The 18,945-nt window shown below is 35.9% G+C and overlaps 2 protein-coding genes across 3 annotated transcripts; both read right to left on the reverse strand.

The window, feature by feature from the left end:
- Positions 1-97: 97 nt before the first annotated feature.
- On the reverse strand, positions 98-4,247 carry LOC148828360 (ubiquitin thioesterase OTUB2-like). 2 transcript variants are annotated; one of them, XM_088925166.1, is made up of 6 exons: positions 3,357-4,247; positions 3,012-3,092; positions 2,138-2,256; positions 1,271-1,355; positions 965-1,156; positions 98-430 (listed from the first exon to the last, which is right to left on the reverse strand). In XM_088925166.1, exons 1-6 carry the CDS (start codon positions 3,363-3,365, stop codon positions 227-229), a joined length of 690 nt encoding a protein of 229 aa, XP_088781292.1. In that variant the 5' UTR covers positions 3,366-4,247; the 3' UTR covers positions 98-226. The 2 variants fall into 2 exon arrangements, with proteins under 2 accessions (XP_088781292.1, XP_088781293.1); XM_088925167.1 differs by having other exon boundaries at positions 3,494-3,656.
- Positions 4,049-14,055, reverse strand: ccdc197 (coiled-coil domain containing 197). The gene is made up of 9 exons (XM_088925165.1): positions 13,748-14,055; positions 13,321-13,366; positions 12,389-12,565; positions 11,796-11,953; positions 11,243-11,325; positions 10,740-10,912; positions 8,580-8,690; positions 7,127-7,243; positions 4,049-5,467 (listed from the first exon to the last, which is right to left on the reverse strand). Exons 1-9 carry the CDS (start codon positions 13,852-13,854, stop codon positions 5,258-5,260), a joined length of 1,182 nt encoding a protein of 393 aa, XP_088781291.1. The 5' UTR covers positions 13,855-14,055; the 3' UTR covers positions 4,049-5,257.
- Between the last annotated feature and the right edge of the window lie 4,890 nt (positions 14,056-18,945).

Below are 18,945 nucleotides of genomic sequence, written 5' to 3' on the forward strand. Positions count from 1 at the left end.
CTGTCCTCAAATGTGTACTTTCCAGTTTGCAAAGTGGTCTGATATTAATTTTTTTTACTGTAGTGAAACTTGCTTCTTAAACCATAAAACAAATGTGGGAAAAAAAGGGTATGATACAGGACTACATAGAATGCAATGGAATACACTCTGTGTAATCCCAACCATGGTTTATTCTTTTAAAAAAGGCAATACAAACTGTTTTGTGAATAATAAGATCCCTTCTCCGTTACTGTTTATTTTCATAGAGGATATCATAGTGTGAGGTTTTGTACAGGACATGAAGAGTTGGTTGTGTTCCTTCCGGAATGATGTGATGATTTAGGCCACTGTCGTTTCCTTCCATGCACTCAATTTTAATACCGACACCAAGGGCTTGTGACAAGGCGAGAATCTCAAGATGGTCACATTCCATTGCCATGGCCTCTACCTCCTAGCAATCCAAAATGTACAGCATCAATACTGGGTTTACAAAGGGGCAAGAAAAGTGTGGTTTTAAGGTTAGACAGTGGTTAAGCTACACTGGCAAAAGTATTCCTAAAAGGGTCAGATTCTCAGATATATTCCAAATATAATTAATGTTAGAAAAATACCAAACATTACATTTCTTATTTCATCCAATGAGCTATTTTCAGTTATTCCCAATCCAGGTCCTGGAGACTCACAATTGCTGGTTTTTGTTCCGGCTGAGCTTTCAGTTACACAAATAAACCCTCAACAGACTCAATAATAGGATTCATTTGAACTGCATGACTCTTTTCCTCCTGTTGAAGGTTGCCTTTTAACTATTACATTCCATTAGTAAAATCACACACTTTTGAGTATAGAACTTATAAATGTTCCCATCAAGCATCTTGTCAACTCAATGAAGGCTTTACTTAGGTAATGAAGCTGGGCTGGCATGAAAACCAGCAGGTGTGTAGTCCTTCAGGACCTGAATTAGCTAACCCTGATCTAGCATACAGACCTGAGTACAGTAGTCTTTCAGACTGGGAGCTTCAACAAAGTGTTGGAAGAAATCAGCATGGTTCTGTATGTAGGCTGAGGTCAGAAGCCTCAGATAGTGGACTATAGCATCTGAGGTGGTCTGGTCATTGAAGAGGTTTAACAGAGTAGAGCCCTGGCCACCTTCCTGTGTCTGCTCAATAACACAGACAAACTGAAGAGACAAACAGAAAAGAAACAGATGTAATATCATTAGTGGTCAATGGCAACTCCAAGATCAACAAGAATGATAAAGCCTGAATGTTATGTAATACTTCAGTATACTCACAGTGTTGAGCAGGTCTGTGAACCGGTTCTCATCAAATCCAGCAGACAACAGCTCACTCCTGCTCTGTTGCACAGTTTCTTTAAAGCTTGAATAAAGTTAAAAAAAAACAATATTGCAATTACAATTGTTTGCATTTCTGCATGTTTTCTGTATTACATATCAAATTAATTGGGCTATTACCGATTATAAATTTAGATTCATATAAAAATTGAAATTTGAAATAGGAATGGTCTTTGGGGAAACTGGCAAATAACTGTAAACCTATTACAGGTGTAAGTCTCATAAACAGACTACTTTCAACCATCCTTTTTCTAACCTGTTTACCCAGTACAGGGTTGCAGACTTTTCAGAGCCTATCCTAGCAAGCAACAGGCTTAAGGCTGGGCACACCATGGATGGGACTCCAGTCCATCACAGCACACACAGACAGACATGCACACCATGGCCAATTTTCCCAGAAGCCAATTAAACCTAGCAATATGTCTTTGGACTGTGGGTGAAAAACCATGTGAACACAGGAAGAACATACAAACTCCATACAGATAGCACCCCAGAAATTGTGCCCAGGTCCCCAGTGCTGCAAGGTAGCAATGCTAACCACTGCCACCTCAACAGACTTACAGTACCCATCTGTAGAATACAAAATGCATACTTCTGGTCATTTTAATACAATTATAATTGCGATGTTCTTGTCCAATAGTACAAATAATGAAGCAAATATTGCAATGGCGAAGAAAGGAACTAACAGCCATCACATGAATTATTTTACTGGCTCTGCATACAAGCCCTCATTTATAACTGAAAATGCCTCAATGCCAAAGACAATTTCACAAAGATATTGTAACCACAAAGACTCTGAATACTTACATTTGCAATCCCCTTGCATTTTCCGACAAAGACTCGAGATGGCCAAAGCTAAGAGCCCGGTAAAAGCAGTTCCCATCTCCTTTGATTCTTCGAATAGAGGCATAGCGTTGACTAATGTCCTTCCCAAAAACAAAGATGATACAATCTCCTTTTACCAATGAGCTCAAAAATGCCACAGTTCATGCTTTTCTGTCTTCAAATGTTGGGACTTCGAATGGGACAAAAATAATAACCATAATAACAAATGTTCTTGGAAAGATAAATTGCCCAGAGCTGACAAAAATTTCTAACATTTGTAGGAGACGGGTGTGTTTTCACACTGCCATGCTCAGTGAAATGCTTTAGAACTGCTGTATGAGGAGGTAGATACTGTACCACACATCAAGGAAACTTCAAATCATATTAATGTGTCTTTTGCTTAGGGGGGCTGTAAAATAAGCATGAGTCAACATGTTCGCACAACAAGACACTTAGAATTATTCTAGTTACAACTGTCCTAGGCTTTCATGTACTCGATCTGCTTCTCCAGCACATTGTCTGTAGGATTGAAGAAAGAAAAGTTTGCTCGTCTAGTCAGGCTACATTGGATAGAATAACATACAGTACGTGTACTGACTAATCTGCTATTGCCAGTGTTTAGGGTCCGTCACCACAAATGAACAAAATTTAATAATTTAAACTTTGGGGTAGATTAGTTCCACCTTCTTTAAACAAGAATCTAGCATAGGAACATCATAATATTTTACATTAACCACGCACCAGGCTATCGTTATGAATGTAAACGCCTTGTTATTCTTTTTTACCGGCCTAATCTCCTAGGTTATTGTTATTTCGTTATATGCTGGGATAAAAATCCGAAACAAATGAGAACTACCTGATACTTCGTATCTTCTGGTTGCTCTTGCAGCAATGTCGAAATATCCAGTTTATGAGAGATCAATCGAGGTATTGACGTCTAAAAAACACAAATACTTCGATAAACATGCAAAAGGGTAGCACCGCACAACACCATTACAGACTACACGGAGCATTTTTATGATTAAAATAAAGACAGGATTCCATTTATCAGCCACGTTTCAAGTAGTCAAAAGACTTTCTTAGACCTGTTACATACACATCAGAAGGCAATACGGAGCACAAAATTAGCAATAATTCCAAGCAAAATACTAAGCGACGGACGATACATCCGACTAAAATTATAACAAGACAGGGTATTTACCTGAATCATAAAACCAAAACATACCAGATGCCTCTACATTTTAAGCTGTTTGAAACTCAGAGCATAGCATTTGCGTAGTTACAATTAGTACTTCTCTGGCCTGTAAACAACACAAAACTGTGTGAGCTGTAACTAACCATGTTTAGAGAAGACAGATAATGGGAAATGCAACCCCTTTAACATGTTGGTCCAAAATCCCTTCATACAAAAAACACAACAGCATTTTTAAAGCAAACGGACGTGCGCTGATTTTAACAGACACAGAAAACGAGTTTGCTCTATTCGAATAATGATTGCTACACCGACCATCTGACGCTCCTGTGACGTCATCATCAATTTATTCAAAAGCGTTTTTTCCAAAACCTTGTTGTACTGTGCACCAGAGAAGCAAATGGCAACATTCGGTGGAAATCCTGTTATTTTGTATTTCCAAAAGTATCTTCAGGAATTAATAAGGTCGATCTTAAGACTTCAGAACTCTATAACAAAAGTGGCACTAATAAACTGAATACTTTCTCAGTTATTCTACAGTCTTGACATGTACGTCAACTTATAGGTTCGCAGGTGAAATGAGTCTTTAGCAGCTGCATTTCGAAGATGCACACGGAAGCGTTAGAACCTGCACAAATCTGTGCGGAAACAGCTAAAATGATACATTCTACAACTCGACAAAACGCAAAATGCTGCAGATCTCTGGGTATTTGCGCTACAACATGACACTTTTATTTGAAACAAACAAAATGTATAGCTACAGTATACAACTAGAGTAAGACGCATATGAACATCATTATAGTTTTCAATACAAAATAGGTATATAATTTTAACATTTTATAATATATATATATACATATATAACATAACATTCTAACACTTCCGCAGACTTCAGCATCTGACGCAGCAGATCAGCCCTTCAAAAACAGAAGTGGTTTGTTAAAGGTAAAGTGATGCATTTCTAATGCGACAGTTTCAGTGACACTGTAATTTTTGTTCTACAAGTACAGTATATAACCCTTTCCTTTAAGAAAATACCAGTGTCACTAATTGTAATCTAATCTAATTGTAATTGATCAAATATGACTGAATGGTCTGCTTCACTCATGTTTGTAATCAACGCTGTACTCAATTAATTTACTTGTCATACAGGTACATGTTAGTTTCTCAGTTTTCTTAAATAGCTTCAGGAGCATAATCATTTCTAAAATCTAACCTTTATCAGAAAGTCACTTACTCCTGTAAGGGTCATGGCAAGTCATAACATGTCCAGAATCACAGGGTGCAAGACAGACATTTGAGAGATTTTCAGAATAGTCAGCATGCCTTTGATAGGTTCGAGGAAACCAGCAAAAACTTTTGATAAAATGTACACTACACAAAGAAGGCATTCCAGTCTGGAATCAAACCCTGGGCCCAAGATCTAGGAGGCAGCAGCATTTATTGCTACATCGCTTCGTCACTCTCATTTCAGAACTAAACATTATTTACTGTAATTCACCCTGCTTGGCTAAATAAAATGGCAAATTTTAATTTTTACAACACTAAGTGTCACATTATAAAAATAATTCCCAGGTACAACTTGGTGCTATGAGGATATTTATAATTCTGAGAAAACTAACATAGGTTTGATCAATGTCACAGCAATCTTGTTTTTAAAAAGTAATCATACAGTATGTGTAAAATAGAATGCAGAACACAAACACCTTTGGGCCTGAAAATCTTCAAATGTGATCTTCCGAGTTATAAAAAGTGTTGTTACACATTGCATCAGTCATACAACAGCTTATTTTTGCTTTTTAAATAAAGCAGTTTTAAAATACAACAAATAGTTGATCACATTTTGTAAAACACAAATTCTGCATTCATGTATAATGGTGTGAAATGAAATTCTTAATTGTCATGACATGTCACAGTCTTTGTGTTTTCAGGCCAGATGTGCTCTTCGGATTACTGCTACTCTTACTGGCTCTTCTCAGACGAGTTTTACTGTTAGTCTTCTGGAGTGTGGCTCCCCTGTCCTTGGTGTCTGTGAAGTCTGTGCTATTTGCTAATGCCGAGCTTGAGTCAGCAAGTTGTGTTGCTTTTCTTCCAACATCTATTTTTTCTAAAATGAATTCCTGCCAAAAGAGAGAGACGGATGTTATACTTTCAACTACTGATTTAACGGAGAACTGCAGTCCCAATTTCTTAAAGCAGTTATTAAATATTATTAATTAACAAAATAAATTCATTGAGTAAATTATATTAAAAGTGTACAAATTTCAAATTAATCACAAAATAATAAACTTTGTGAAAGTACTGTAAGTGGCCATAGTGTCGCAAACCACTGGTCTCACCACGGCCGAGAACGAGAGTTCCCATGAATTGTGACGTGAAGCAGCCCTTCCTGCTCTCTAGTCACTGTAACGACTAATGTTATGCAATGTACAAACACATAAGTACAGGTTGTGCAGAATACATTTCACCACAGATATTTCCACCATGATCTGCATGCAGGGTTAACAAGTAAGCTCCATTTATCTGTAAAACTATCTTGAAATCAAGAGCAATATTTCTATTGAATTAAAGAGATGTATTCACAAGCCTGCTTCTTTACAATGTATTAAGGCCACTTTACGTCACTGGAAGTTTTGTTACTTATTCTGAATCACAGAATATGGCACTGTGCAGACGAGGAAATTTAGTCTTTTTTGTGATGTAAATTCAAGGTTTTACAAGTTACAGTGTACAATTCACTTTCATTGTGGTTTGAAATGCACTCATCAATACTAATTCTTTTTAGCCACAAAATATAAAACTATATTTTACAGTTCCCCTTTAATTGCTCAATCAGCTTTAACATCACTATTTCTAAGATTAAAATCAAGAGATTTTTACTCCTCATTGATAACATTCACAGATTAATGGAACTCATAAAATCAAACATTTCTACTATATGAAACTAATATTTCTTAAAAGCACCATAACCTAAGTGTATAACTATGGGCACAAAAAAAAAGTCCCTCAAAAAACCTCAACCACCACCACCACCAAGCCTGGCTTTTAAATACCAGACAAATCCAAATTAACCGCATGTGAGAATGTGTAGAAACAGCCTTCACCACAAATGTAATCAATCAGTTAATTATCACCTGATGTGAAATGTATTTACAAAACTCAGAGGCCAAGTAGCATCCTCTAGTGGCAGGTCAGTTGTATTACAACTCTTTCTTTAGCTGGCCTGCCACACTATACAATTAAGAGGAGAGGGTTTACAAAGTATAAAATTACAAAGTGTTTTGATTGTGGAATTTTGCTACTGGGTTGATAAACACACTGTATGATACGTTTTATGGTTTAATATACTGTATATAAATTAAGGAACAAGTAATACATTTATTTTATGCTGAAAAGAGAAGAAAGAAAACAACGTTCTGGCCATGGAGCCTTCTTCACACCCGAAGAAGTCTTCACAGCCGAAACATTGTGTTTTCTTTCTTCTCTTTTCAGCATGGAATAAACCTATTACTTGTTCCTTTGCAACCTACGCGTGCTGACGCAGCTACCCACCTGTATATAATTTAATGTTAACATTTATTTTTAATTAGAAAAAAGGGAGGAAACAAATCCATGGAACAGAATTGAATTCTTTATCCTTTACATATTTTTAATAGCTAAACCTACTGTATATGAGGTTATTTTGGGGCCTGCTCATTACGTTTACACATACACATCTGAATTATCTGGGTTTAAACTAAGCAGCATCTTTGAGGTTACTCTGTGGTTTCAGCCTTTACCTTTATCATGTCCAGCATTGTTAATATGTTTAGATCCTCCAGTGGCCCATAATGATGTATGTAACACTGTTCACCCAGATTAGTGACAGCCATCAGCAGACTGCCCAGCTCTTCACTCTATCAGTAAATAAAAGGTTTTAGAGAGCAGAAGGATGTGGCTTTTAAAAGAAAACACTCCTAGGTATATTCTTCTTGTTTCTCTTTCTTGGAGATACTTATGGAATATTGTAAACCTCTCTTTACCATTGTCTACATCTGACCTTTCTTAATGCTTAACACTGAACTATGTCTTCCTCAATGTTCCAACTCCAGGATTCTCACTTCAAACTCATATTTCCAGAATATTATCTGCCCTTCTCCTTTCCACTTTGTGATCCATTTACCTTTACTTGTTTCTCTTGACTCTAGAAACTTCTCTCTCCTTCTGAATGAACCTTGGTTATTAGCCCCAATTTGCATTCCTACCCTCAGACATGTATTTCCTGATGCAGCTCTGCCTTTTCTAAACTATCTTAGCATTTGTCCTTTATTAGAAGCTCACTGTAAGACTCAGCAATGTGTTTTGCATTTTCTCTTCTTCCCTTCTGCTGGCTGCTTAGTTGATCCTTTTCTCCACTCTCCTACTGCTCCTGCCCACTTATTCTACTCCTTTGTTCTCATGCAGTGGAATATCAGGACTATGCTCTGGAATCTCCTTGTTACCCTACTCAGACCACAACTGTGCATCCTACGATACCGTTGTCACTATTAAAGGTATCACTTATTCTATCACCTATTTCCCTTTTCATTTTTAATTCTATAACACATCTGCAACTTAACAGTTCTGCATTGAAAATTATTCACCTCATGCTGCAAGGGTGAAGATGGGATGGAGTGAGAGATGTGAAAAGAAACACACATGCGGGTAGGTTAGAAGCATGATATTTATACATAAGTAGGTGGAACTCAGTGAGAACCTTTGTTCAAGACTCCACATGTTGGAGTCTTATACCTTATTGCATTATGTTTTTTTGTTATACTACATTATGCTATCTATTCCTTGTACTGTATTATATAAGTTCTATAGATCACTAATAGTAAAGCAATAGTACTGAAAACATCAAAGTAATCATCGCACCACTATTTCAAGAACTATTTAAACATCTCATTTCCCCCTAGTAAAATGTTTTTAGACTTCTAAAGTTGATATCCAAAGTAAAACAACTTTAAAAGATGTTTGTACAATACTTTTTCTACCTTATCTCAATTTAATGCACTTTTCTTGTAATCTGAATACTGACTGTCTTATTTTCTAATTGCAATCTACTGTTTCTATCAATAAATTTAAAATTCTTGAAGTAAAGAGCACATAGTGAAAAGGGCTGTATGAAGAATCTGTATGAAGTCCCTACTGAAAAGTAGGGACTCAGGCTTCAGCATATACATTTCATAGCATGTGTTCTATTGGTCACACCTGGTTTCTAAATTGTCCTTGGTGTAGGGTCAAATTCATTTCCAGCTGTTTGTTTCTCTCCTTAGCTCTGTCATATTGGATTTGGAGGTCAGATAGCTCACTGTTGGTCATCTGTATGAAAAATGCAAACAGAAAAATATATGAAACTGAATTTAGAGTCAATATTTAGTTGCTGAAAGGCAGAAGGTTTTTCAATTTATCTAAGCGAGACAACCAGAGACTAGAGTTCCTTATTCTCAAGAAATAAATTTCCTATGTTATAAAATGTAGAAGAAAAGAACTAATTATATCCCGATAGACATAACTTCTGAAAGTTTATTCTGGTGAATATTTATCTATAAAATGCCCTTGTGTGTGCACCTTTCAATAGACTGGAAATCCATCAAGGGTACAGTCCTGTGACACTTCACAGATAATGCATGAAAGGAAATTTGCCATTAGATTTGAGCACTTTTACTGTGGTTGGAATATGGTTTTATGAGACATTTGCTGTGATTTCATACTTTTAAACAGCTCTTCACTGTGTTTTGGAACATGGCAATGCCTTTATAAACTAGAGTAAAAAAGCTTTTACTATACTGTATATAGTAAATATACAATTGACGACAGTATATCACAGTATTCCCATGGTCTAGAAAAAGATGGTAAAATCAAAACAAATTTGCAAAACCCTTGGTTGAACTTTCATAACAGACACCATGAAGATTTTTAAGTCTTTCTGTTAATTAATCTATCTTAATAAGAAGAATAATTACAAAAGAACACAACCCACATCCATCTGGCCCTGAGTTAAAAATGAACTCAAATAGTTTTGATACTTATAGCATTTATGTGTTTCAATCCAGAAAATGACATTATTCTCTTTGAAGTGTCCTTGTAATGAAGGAAAACTGTCAATCAATAAGGCTTCACTAAAATATCTAGATATTTAATTGGTACACATGTTCATTAAGTAAAAATAGATGAATATTACAGAATATTACAAAAACAAATCCAATAAATGTTTGGAGTTCCCAATAAAAGCACCCATTCTAAAAATATAATACAATGTGCACTGTTTAAGTCTTGGCATAAACTGTGCTTTTATCTGAAAGAGCCATAGGAGCAAACAAGTGGTACTAACTGTTGTCTCAGTCAAATCATTAAGTACATAGACTTATACATAGTACATAGACAACAGTGACTATCAATATTTAACATTGACCCAATCATTCTCAGTGAGTGAGAATCCAGTCCCCATGGGGATGGAACACAGAACAATGGGACTTCAAATCAAGATGAATAGGACACACGGTAAAAAAGAGAGAGTAAAGATAGGAAGGAGAAAAGGAATAAAGACTACAGAGGTAACTAGGTAACTAGAGACCCAATTCTTGTAAAGGAGAAACCAGGATCTGTGTAGGTAATTTGAACACTGGAAAAGTAAGATACACTTAGGTAATGGGTCTTATACAGTATGTTTGTCTTTTATCTGTTGGTAGAAATACTGATTTCCTATTTTTGGAATCTACAGGATAAGGAAATCTCCCCTTGTTCAGTGATGCACTGTTTGGAATAGGAACATAGGTTCCCATTCATTTAGCATCAGTTTTTAGAGAGCAGCTTAATCCTGGGCAGGATTCCTGCTTGATAAGATAACAGTTTATTTTTGTGTCTGTTGAGCTGTAAAAACTAAGAACACACGTGCAATGTAATGTGTGATACTCCCAGACTACAAAGGGTATACTTATTGTTAATAACTGTCTGATTTTTAGATTAATTGAATGGGTCTTATTTCAGAATTTTTTATGCAACAATATTGATGGAAATGTTTAACACCTATGACATATCTGTCCATTTCCTTTTAAACTTGCACAATGGCTACAATAGTAAATTATAATTGCTTTGTAAAGCAATAAAGAAATCAGTCTTCAGTCATTAATGTTTATGTTGAATTAAAGGTCATAAAGGTTAAAGTGGCCTGATTACCAGCTAACTAATGTATGGATATCAGTGTCAGACTCTCAGGTACTCCAATTCAAGTTCACGTTACTTCATATCTGCTATATGCCATGCTTGGTTATGCATTGTATAAATGTGTTCTCCACCTCAATGAGGTTTGTTTTAAACTGGCAGGCCTTTGTACTTATGGATGTCACTGTAAATTCTATGTCCTCTTACAAGCTTGTTCGTATCATGCTCCTGGTGAAGAGACTCCAGTTTGTGCTGGCTCTTCTCAAGCTCCTCTGACAGGCTGCTCAGCTGCCTGACTAGTGCCTCATTGGTGACTGCCAGGGTCTCATGCCTTCTGATAATAGGCATAACCAGAGAGTCTGCCCCATACTCCAGGTAATCTGCACATAATAATGGGTTACAATTGAAAAACAAAGCATATCAGCTCTCTATCCATTCAACACTTCAGATGTCCATTGATTAGGCAAATGTTGACAGAAATGGAACAGTGCTTATCTATATTGATATATCAACCATACATTTGTACCACTATCTAAATATGAAATGGAGATTTTAATTTTAATTCTCCTTTTTAATGAACTGTTGACATGGTGTGAAGATGAGCTCAATTTTTACTGGAAAAACCAATAAGAATGGTGTATTGAAAGGTGTGTCCTGTATAGTAATACAGGCAACAATTAAATTATTTGACAGAGGATATTCACACTTACTTTCTGGCAGGTGATCAATAATCTTCAGCAAATAATCTTCATGCATTTTGTTTTTCTCCACCTTCTTCTTTAAATGCTGTTGTCTATAATATTTCACAAAATATATTTTTAAACACTAAAAAGGAAAATAAATAGCTATAATGATAAATCTTAAAATACTGCTAAAGGAACATAAGCTTAATAATTAACATATGACATACAGTACAATTTAATCATTATTAATTACATAATCTTTGTAATGTTTAGTTTTTTGTTTTATATGTCGGATTTTTTATTTGATTTTATCTACATTTGAATTAATCTTGTACTGATGCCAACACAATTCTTTTCATTCTTATGTCAAAATTTAATATTGAATGTGAATACTAATTTTTGTGGTACATTCACTATAAAGTTGGTTTCAGACATTTCATATATTCAGTTTCGCTTTTAGTTAAATTAAAAGTAATGGATTCGAATACAAATGTTTCACAGTGTTTCTGCAGCCCGTTAGTAACATTAGCATCATCTTTACACGGTGTCTTTCCAGTTAGCAGTACAGAACCATTCAAACCTGACTTGAAGCTTTTCAAGTTCCTGTAGGAGATCCTGTATCTCTTTCTCCTTCAGTTCATTGTGTTTCCTCTCCATCTGGTAATTTCTGAGGGCTCTCCGCCGTTTGCTCTCATTGTCTTGGAGGAACTTGTCAAATTTCAAAGCTCTCTCTTTTGTCTGTTAGTAGAAAATACCAGAAATGAAAAATAAACACATCCACAAAATAAGTACATCCACTGTGATAATTATTCACTTAGCTTGTCTCTTTCTGATCACCACTGACTACTCTATTTGTCAATATTTTGTTGTTGCTGTTGCTGCTGCTGCTGCTGCTGCTAAGGTCTTGATTATGTTTTATGGTCTTGAAAACCTGTAATTTGAAACATTTTGAATCTAACCAGTGCACAGTTAATGTGGTGGCATTCCTAGGAAACCTTCGCATACAAAATTCTGACTGATGTGAAATAATAATCTTATTATTACTTAGCATCGTGCTTGTGGCAAACTGTCCATCCATCGATTTTCTAATTTTCTTTTGTCTCAGTCTCAGCTCTCTGCTGCTTCAAACTAAACCAGACTTTTCAGTCTGAAAGAGCTAATGCCTCCATTTACCAATTTTTGTTTCAGCTCAAACTCAGCTCTCCGCCGTGCCAAGGCCTCCATGCGATTGGCGAAATCCTGGCGTTTGGCCGCTAGCTGCCTGTTGATGTCTTCCACTTCCACCTCTCTTTTCAGAACCAGGGTTTTCTGGAGGGTGTTTACCCCAGTCTGTAAAATCTTACTGGAAGCCTGGAAGATTAATAACATTGCTAGTCACATTTCTCCTTTCCTGCACCAACTTTTCACCAACACTGAAGTGTCACGGAACAAAGTAACCACAAGAGGCCACTGTAGGCCTAGTATCAAGTGCAATAATGAGGAAGAGAGACAAATGCATTCTGACAAAATATGAGATTAATGACATCAATCATGTCTTACAGAAAATTAATGGGAGACCAATTCCTATGTGACTGGCTGATTGCTTGATATTTTTTTTTTCATTTCATTTTAAAACTGGGATATTCTATTTGAAATTCAATGTTTAAAGTTTTTTACCACGGACAAAAGATAACTATAAGTGATTCCCCGGGGACAGTCTACTTTTGGGTGGTAAGTGCCAGTGTAGCCACCAGTTTAGTAAAAACAATACATCTGACCTACTGTACTCTTTGGTTGCTATCCCATTTCTGTCCTGTTTTCGTTAATGTTCTTATAGAACCAAAAGGTTCAACAAGGGCAATAATCTAATCCCTCCATCATTTTTAATTTCCCAGCCAAGGTAGAAACAGGGGTCATCACCATAGAGAAATGCTACCCCAACCACCCCCCCACACACACACATTTCAGAGTAAACATTCTACCTCTCAGTGCCATCACATGTTGTTTTCAATCACCACAAGGGTCCTAGGCATTCATGACCCCATCCCAGAAATATTTTCGACTTGACCTCACAAAGTTCCCAGCTTTACCACCAGAGGAATGGCTGAACAGTTGTCGTTTCCTACCTCATTGATGACTGGAATATATTTGATATTTTCATTTTCGTCCTCTCTACATCAGGAAAGAAAATGCATTATTGAAATTTCAGTAACAAAGTTGTGAAAATGATGTATACTGTAAAGTTTGTTCAATACCATTAAACATTTTAACTTACTACTCGAAGACAGCGGTAGAGGACACGGGCAGAGAATGTTTTATTGAGAAATCTCATTCTTACAGTACATGAAGAATTGGTCTGACCCTGCACATCAGGAGAACACATCACACTAACGGAAATTCAGTAACTAATAATTAAAGGAGCGGCTATTATCTGCAACGTCTCAACGTGCTTACTGTATGTCTTGCTTACAATATTGTTAAGGCTCCTACTGTAGTTTGTTGTAATGCAGAACATAACAAGGATAATAAAGACTGGTAAAATCCATACCATACCTGGGCTCTTCTAATTGGGTCACAAAGATGTTTCTCATTCTATTTTCCACTTTCAGCGTTAAACGGGGGTCATCCGGTTTTATAAAGGGAAGAGTTAGGATCTCCATTGTCGTTTCTGTAAACGTCTTCAGTGAATAAATAAGTGGGATGATGCTGAATGCACTGTGCTAAGAATAAGAATTAATCGTGTGTTACTTATTTACGCCGGTCTCCTTTGCCTTTCTGCAATAAAGCTACAGAACTTCCCAGGTTGAGGATAGTCCTACACTGGTGTTTTGCGTTGCTGAGAAACCATCACGAGCAAAGGAGGTATGCCAAGGGATCATTTCTCTTTTGTCATAGCAACCGCCCTGGAGCGTTTTATTTGAGGCGGGGTTAGACTCCGCGGTGCAACACAGAACTTAAAAAACGTGCAACAAAAATGTCAACGTCTGTTAAACTCATAACTATACGTAATAAGACGTTTTCATGCAAGGTGTGATTTGACGATATATTCTATCAAGTAATTCGGAGCATTGTGTAAAATTAAATGTCTGGATTTAGAGGCAGATAAGATCCAATTTGTTGTAAAATGAACACTTCTAGTTATATAAACTAGTTGTTTTATGTTAACTCACATTTGCAATCACCTACTGCAAAACAAACGAAAAACTTAATTCCAAAGTTCACTTTGCGTTTTAGCATTATTCCGCCAGTAGTTAGCGCAGGTGAGAGCACAAAAAGAAACCGGTATTACACAGTGGTCTCGAGTGTTAACGTTTTATCACGGTGCACACACTCTGGAATAGAACGTGTTATGATTTGGGATATATTCTGCAGGTAATATAATGTTTGCAATGGAAAATGAAGGTAATACAGTACATTCTGAGTAAACCTGAAATGTGTCAGGGTTGTTTGGTATAAATTGACTCAAAACTGCTTGGCTTCTCTTTGGGGCTCTTACAATGATTTCTTGAGATTTCTTTTGTAGAATTATTACACGTCTGTCGGTAAAAACGGCTAGGGAAGAAAGAGATAGGTGACAGCCGTACATACATAGTAGTTACTGTATTAAGTAATTATTCTATTTGCCCAACACCGTTATCTGCCTAAGAGTTAACATTGCAATGGTAATATACAGCTAGATCCAAAAATATGAGTACACTACAGATAGCTGAAAGTTAGTTTTAGCAAAGAAATGCACTTTTTTTTGTAGTTGTTGCATAAATACATTAAAACATAAATAATTGTAAGAGCATTGGATGTTACCAAGATGCATATGTCTAAATTAACTGCATATTCTCTTGGTTAATGGTAATGAATAATGTAATATTTACATCCTGTCACATAATACATTTTGTAAATATAATGTTAAAAAAATGTTGTTATTCATTCGGCATATTCACAAAGTCCAGAAAGTTAATGGAAGCTTCTGAAAGCCATCTTATTTACCACTGGGTTTTTCAAAGGTTTTGAATACAGAATTACAAGTTATAACCCCATCATCATGGAGAATATCAGATCTAAAGTAAAGCCTATAACCTCAAACTAAGCTACTGTACCGACATTTGTAAATACAGTACATTCAAGAGACATCCATGGTTCATCTATGTTGTCATCTCAAGACTACTGGACTGCTTGCTACCCCACTAGGTAGAGCACGTACATGTAATAAAGTTTTGTGGGGTCAGAAAAGTATTTGGGATGTTATCTCAGACTCTGATAAAACAACTGTGAATATTTAAAGACTCTCATTCTGTTTAGATAAAATATTTGTAAGTCTTCCATGTGAAAAACCATTGAGGATGACTTAATGCATTTGGTGTCTACATGTCAATATACTGTACAAAGGACAAGGATTGGCCAAATCAAAGTTAATAGACTCCCAGGTGTAATAGGACCAAATAATGTAACGTAGCTATTTTAAATTGAAATACAATTTAAATAGCCAATTTTTAAAACCGAGGAGCAGATGGATACCTAGTTTTTTTTCTGTAGAAGGACTAAAGAAACTTCAATCCAATCAAACATTTGTGTGATAGGTAAAATATGCTCTGTGTGAACTAGAGAAAGCAGGGTCACCATTACAAGGTATACACTGTAATCCCAAAGAATATAATCTATTTGGTGTATATAAAATTTTGCATATTTCCAGATCTGTAATTGTAGCACCAAAACAAAAAAATGGCCATGGAGTTTACATTTGGGAGTCCTCTTGTAAATCTCTTTTTACAAACAAATAACATTTTGAATTACTTAACCAGTCCTTGCACTGGCTTCCTGTCAAATTCTGTGTGGACTTTAAAATCCTAATGCTTACCTATAAAGCTCTGCATGGCTTCGCACCTCAGTACCTGTCTGAACTATTAATCGCCCTACTCCCCACCTCGCAACCTTCGCTCTTCTAATTCTGGTCTCCTAACTTTCCCCCAAGCCTGTCTACATTGTATGGGTGACAGGGCCTTCTCCTGTTATGCCCCCAAGCTCTGGAACTCCCTGCCTTCTATAAACTCCTTCAAATCCAGACTCAAAACCTTCTTCTTTAGAAGAGCCTTTACTTAACTGGTTCCATTCTTCACCCCTCTGCTTTTCTTAGTACCACCATCCACGGTCTCCTCTGTATATTGTAATTGTGTTTTTATCTTGTGTATTCTTTTTATTTTTTGTTGTTGTCATTCTGTAAAGTGCTTTGAGAAGCCACCTTTAAAGGCGCTATAAAAATAAAGTTTATTATTATATTATTATTATTTCACATTTGCAGGAAAACATCCAAATGTATGCAATAATTTAATTACATTAATTCAGCTAATATGTGATTGAACATATCCAGAAGTTTGATTTTTTTATGTTTTGCATGTTTAAAGGAGGTGCAGTGGTTAGCATTGCTAACTTGCAACACTGAGGCCCTGGGTTCAGTTCTGAACCTGGGGTACTATCTGCATGGAGTTTGTATGTTCTCCCCGTGTTCCCATGTGTTTCTACCAGGTGTTTTTGTTTCCACCCACAGTCCAAAAACATACTGGTAGGTTAATTGGCCTCTGGGAAAATTGGCCCTAAGTGTGAGTGTCTGCCCTGCTATGAACTGGCACCCTGTCCAGGGCATACCCTAATTTGTATCTCTTGCTTGCCAGGATAGGCTCTGTTTCCCCCGTGACCCTGCATTAGAAGAAGAATTGGTTAGGAAATGAATGTATGTTAAAAGAAAAAAATACTATTGATATTTTACACCATGTCCTTATTCTTTATTGCACCATCCACATAATACATTAGCAACCTTACAATATTTTGGCTCTAATATTATTTATTCATATTCCATAAAAACAGTTGAGCAAGTGGGTAAATATTAAAAATAAACTAAGATAAGACAGGTTTATAAAGTCTTCAGACTTCGTACCTCTATAACAAACTCCACCCTCATCACATAATTTATTTAATTTCTCTACTTTTTTTATCTCTTGAGCACATACAGTATCAGGTGTTAAATGCAAAATAATTAATAGAACTGGATTTTTCTGTAGTACTACTTTGATGTTCAGCAAACATTGCCAGTTTCTTTATAATATAAATGTTAGTAGACTTTCCCTGATTTAAATTTTTATTATTTGTTTTGAGAACTTCCTAAGCTTTGATTACACAGGAGTGTTCTACAAAAAGTCAATGCGCTTCTTAATGATTTTGCAATATGACACAAAATGACATAGCCCCCTGTCAGGTGCTCAGCACTTCAGAGGGAGATCTAAAATTAGTTTCTCATTACTCATGCTAAAAGCTGTTTAGCAACAGAAACCTGTAAGATAAACTAATGTGAAATGAGGACACAGAGGCCCACGTGCCAGGCTAAAATATACAGTATACGTTAACCGTACATACTCTGCAGAATGTAAATGTATATATACTGTACATTCATATACTGTATAGTATATGGAATGGATATATAGTATTTATGTATTCATTATAAGAAAGAGAGATAGTAGTCATGGATCTGTGGCACTGATGAAAAAAATTTGGAATCCAGCATCAAGCTGTGAAAGTTGTAATATAATTTCATCGTGTCTTTTGGTCAATTTACAAAATGCAAGGCAAATAGCAGACTGAGGTGTAAAGTATCTCTTCATTTGTATGTTTTTTTTCACTGTATAGCTATTGAGGATCAGTGAAAAATACCCACAAATAAGTAGTAGAGATAGACTAAAACTAATCACCCTTTTTAAGTTTTATAGTATGTTGTAAAAATAGTCTGAGAATGATCACAAATACAGGAAAGGAGTCTTGGAAAAAATAGGATTTAACATGCTTTTAATAACTCTCAGTATATATTTCAAATGCCATATTCTTACTATAATCTGAAGGCAAATGCTAATGTCATGTTTTCTACTGACGAGAAGTTTAGGTGTTTTGCAAATGAACAATCAAACCAATAGTGTTGTCTGTCAGCAAAGAAACAAACCACAAGAAAATTAAATCTGTATTATTTGTACATTGGTGTTTATGTGGTGTTTATCCCACATTATAAGAATACATTTCTGTTGGTCTGTGATATACTGCATACAGTTGACCTCCTGTCCTGTCCTGGTCCTGTGTAGCCCCAGTTCTTCAAGGTTTCATAAAGATCTCTGATTACTGTCTAAATTATATACATTTAATGAATACCATGCTCAGTTCAGTAATTCAGATCTGATAAAAATACCTGCAACCTTGTACATCTCTAGCTTGTATAACAATTTTACATTTTTTTGACACTTTCTATTCCCTTACACACACAGTAGTCAGCCATTATAACTTAGGAAGAGACAACTAAGTTGACCTTGGCCTAATGTGACAGAAGTGCACTTTCTTCTACTTTATGATCTATTAAAAGGTTGAGGTATTTGCTATATTGTTTCAGCTCAAGGTTCCAGTATTTTGGAATGTCACTTCTGTGACATCTGATCTGTCCATTGAAGCCTTGAATAATAGAACATAAAAGATGTTCCTTTGCAAACCTCTGATACAAAAAGCATTATGTTTACTTTGGGTATATTTACCCTATTGAAACATACCACTTAGAACATCTGGCTTATATCTCTATTTAAATTTATTTGCACAGGGTCTTCAACAGGCATATTTGTAAGGTTTAGATTATCTGATATTGTATTGGTGTGGTTACTATTGCTGCTATTGATTCTACCTTAAATACTTCTGTTACTACAATTAGTATCTATAGGCATGCATCTCTTAGT

The sequence above is a fragment of the Atractosteus spatula genome, chromosome 9 (genome assembly GCF_055471065.1).
Source record: "Atractosteus spatula isolate fAtrSpa1 chromosome 9, fAtrSpa1.hap1, whole genome shotgun sequence".
NCBI lineage: Eukaryota > Metazoa > Chordata > Actinopteri > Semionotiformes > Lepisosteidae > Atractosteus > Atractosteus spatula.

What these genes read in the sequence shown, in the direction of transcription:
- ccdc197 (XM_088925165.1), bottom strand. Translation starts at nt 13,854, where the DNA reads ATGGAGATCCTAACTCTTCCCTTTATAAAACCGGATGACCCCCGTTTA. An exon ending in ATATTCCAGTCATCAATGAG is followed by an intron (nt 12,566 to 13,320) that starts GTAGGAAACGAC and finishes TTAATCTTCCAG; the next exon opens with GCTTCCAGTAAGATTTTACA. An exon ending in AGCATGATACGAACAAGCTT is followed by an intron (nt 8,691 to 10,739) that starts GTAAGAGGACAT and finishes TTTTTCATACAG; the next exon opens with ATGACCAACAGTGAGCTATC.
- LOC148828360 (XM_088925166.1), bottom strand. An exon ending in AATGCAAGGGGATTGCAAAT is followed by an intron (nt 1,356 to 2,137) that starts GTAAGTATTCAG and finishes ACTTTATTCAAG; the next exon opens with CTTTAAAGAAACTGTGCAAC. An exon ending in TGAAAGACTACTGTACTCAG is followed by an intron (nt 431 to 964) that starts GTCTGTATGCTA and finishes TTGGATTGCTAG; the next exon opens with GAGGTAGAGGCCATGGCAAT.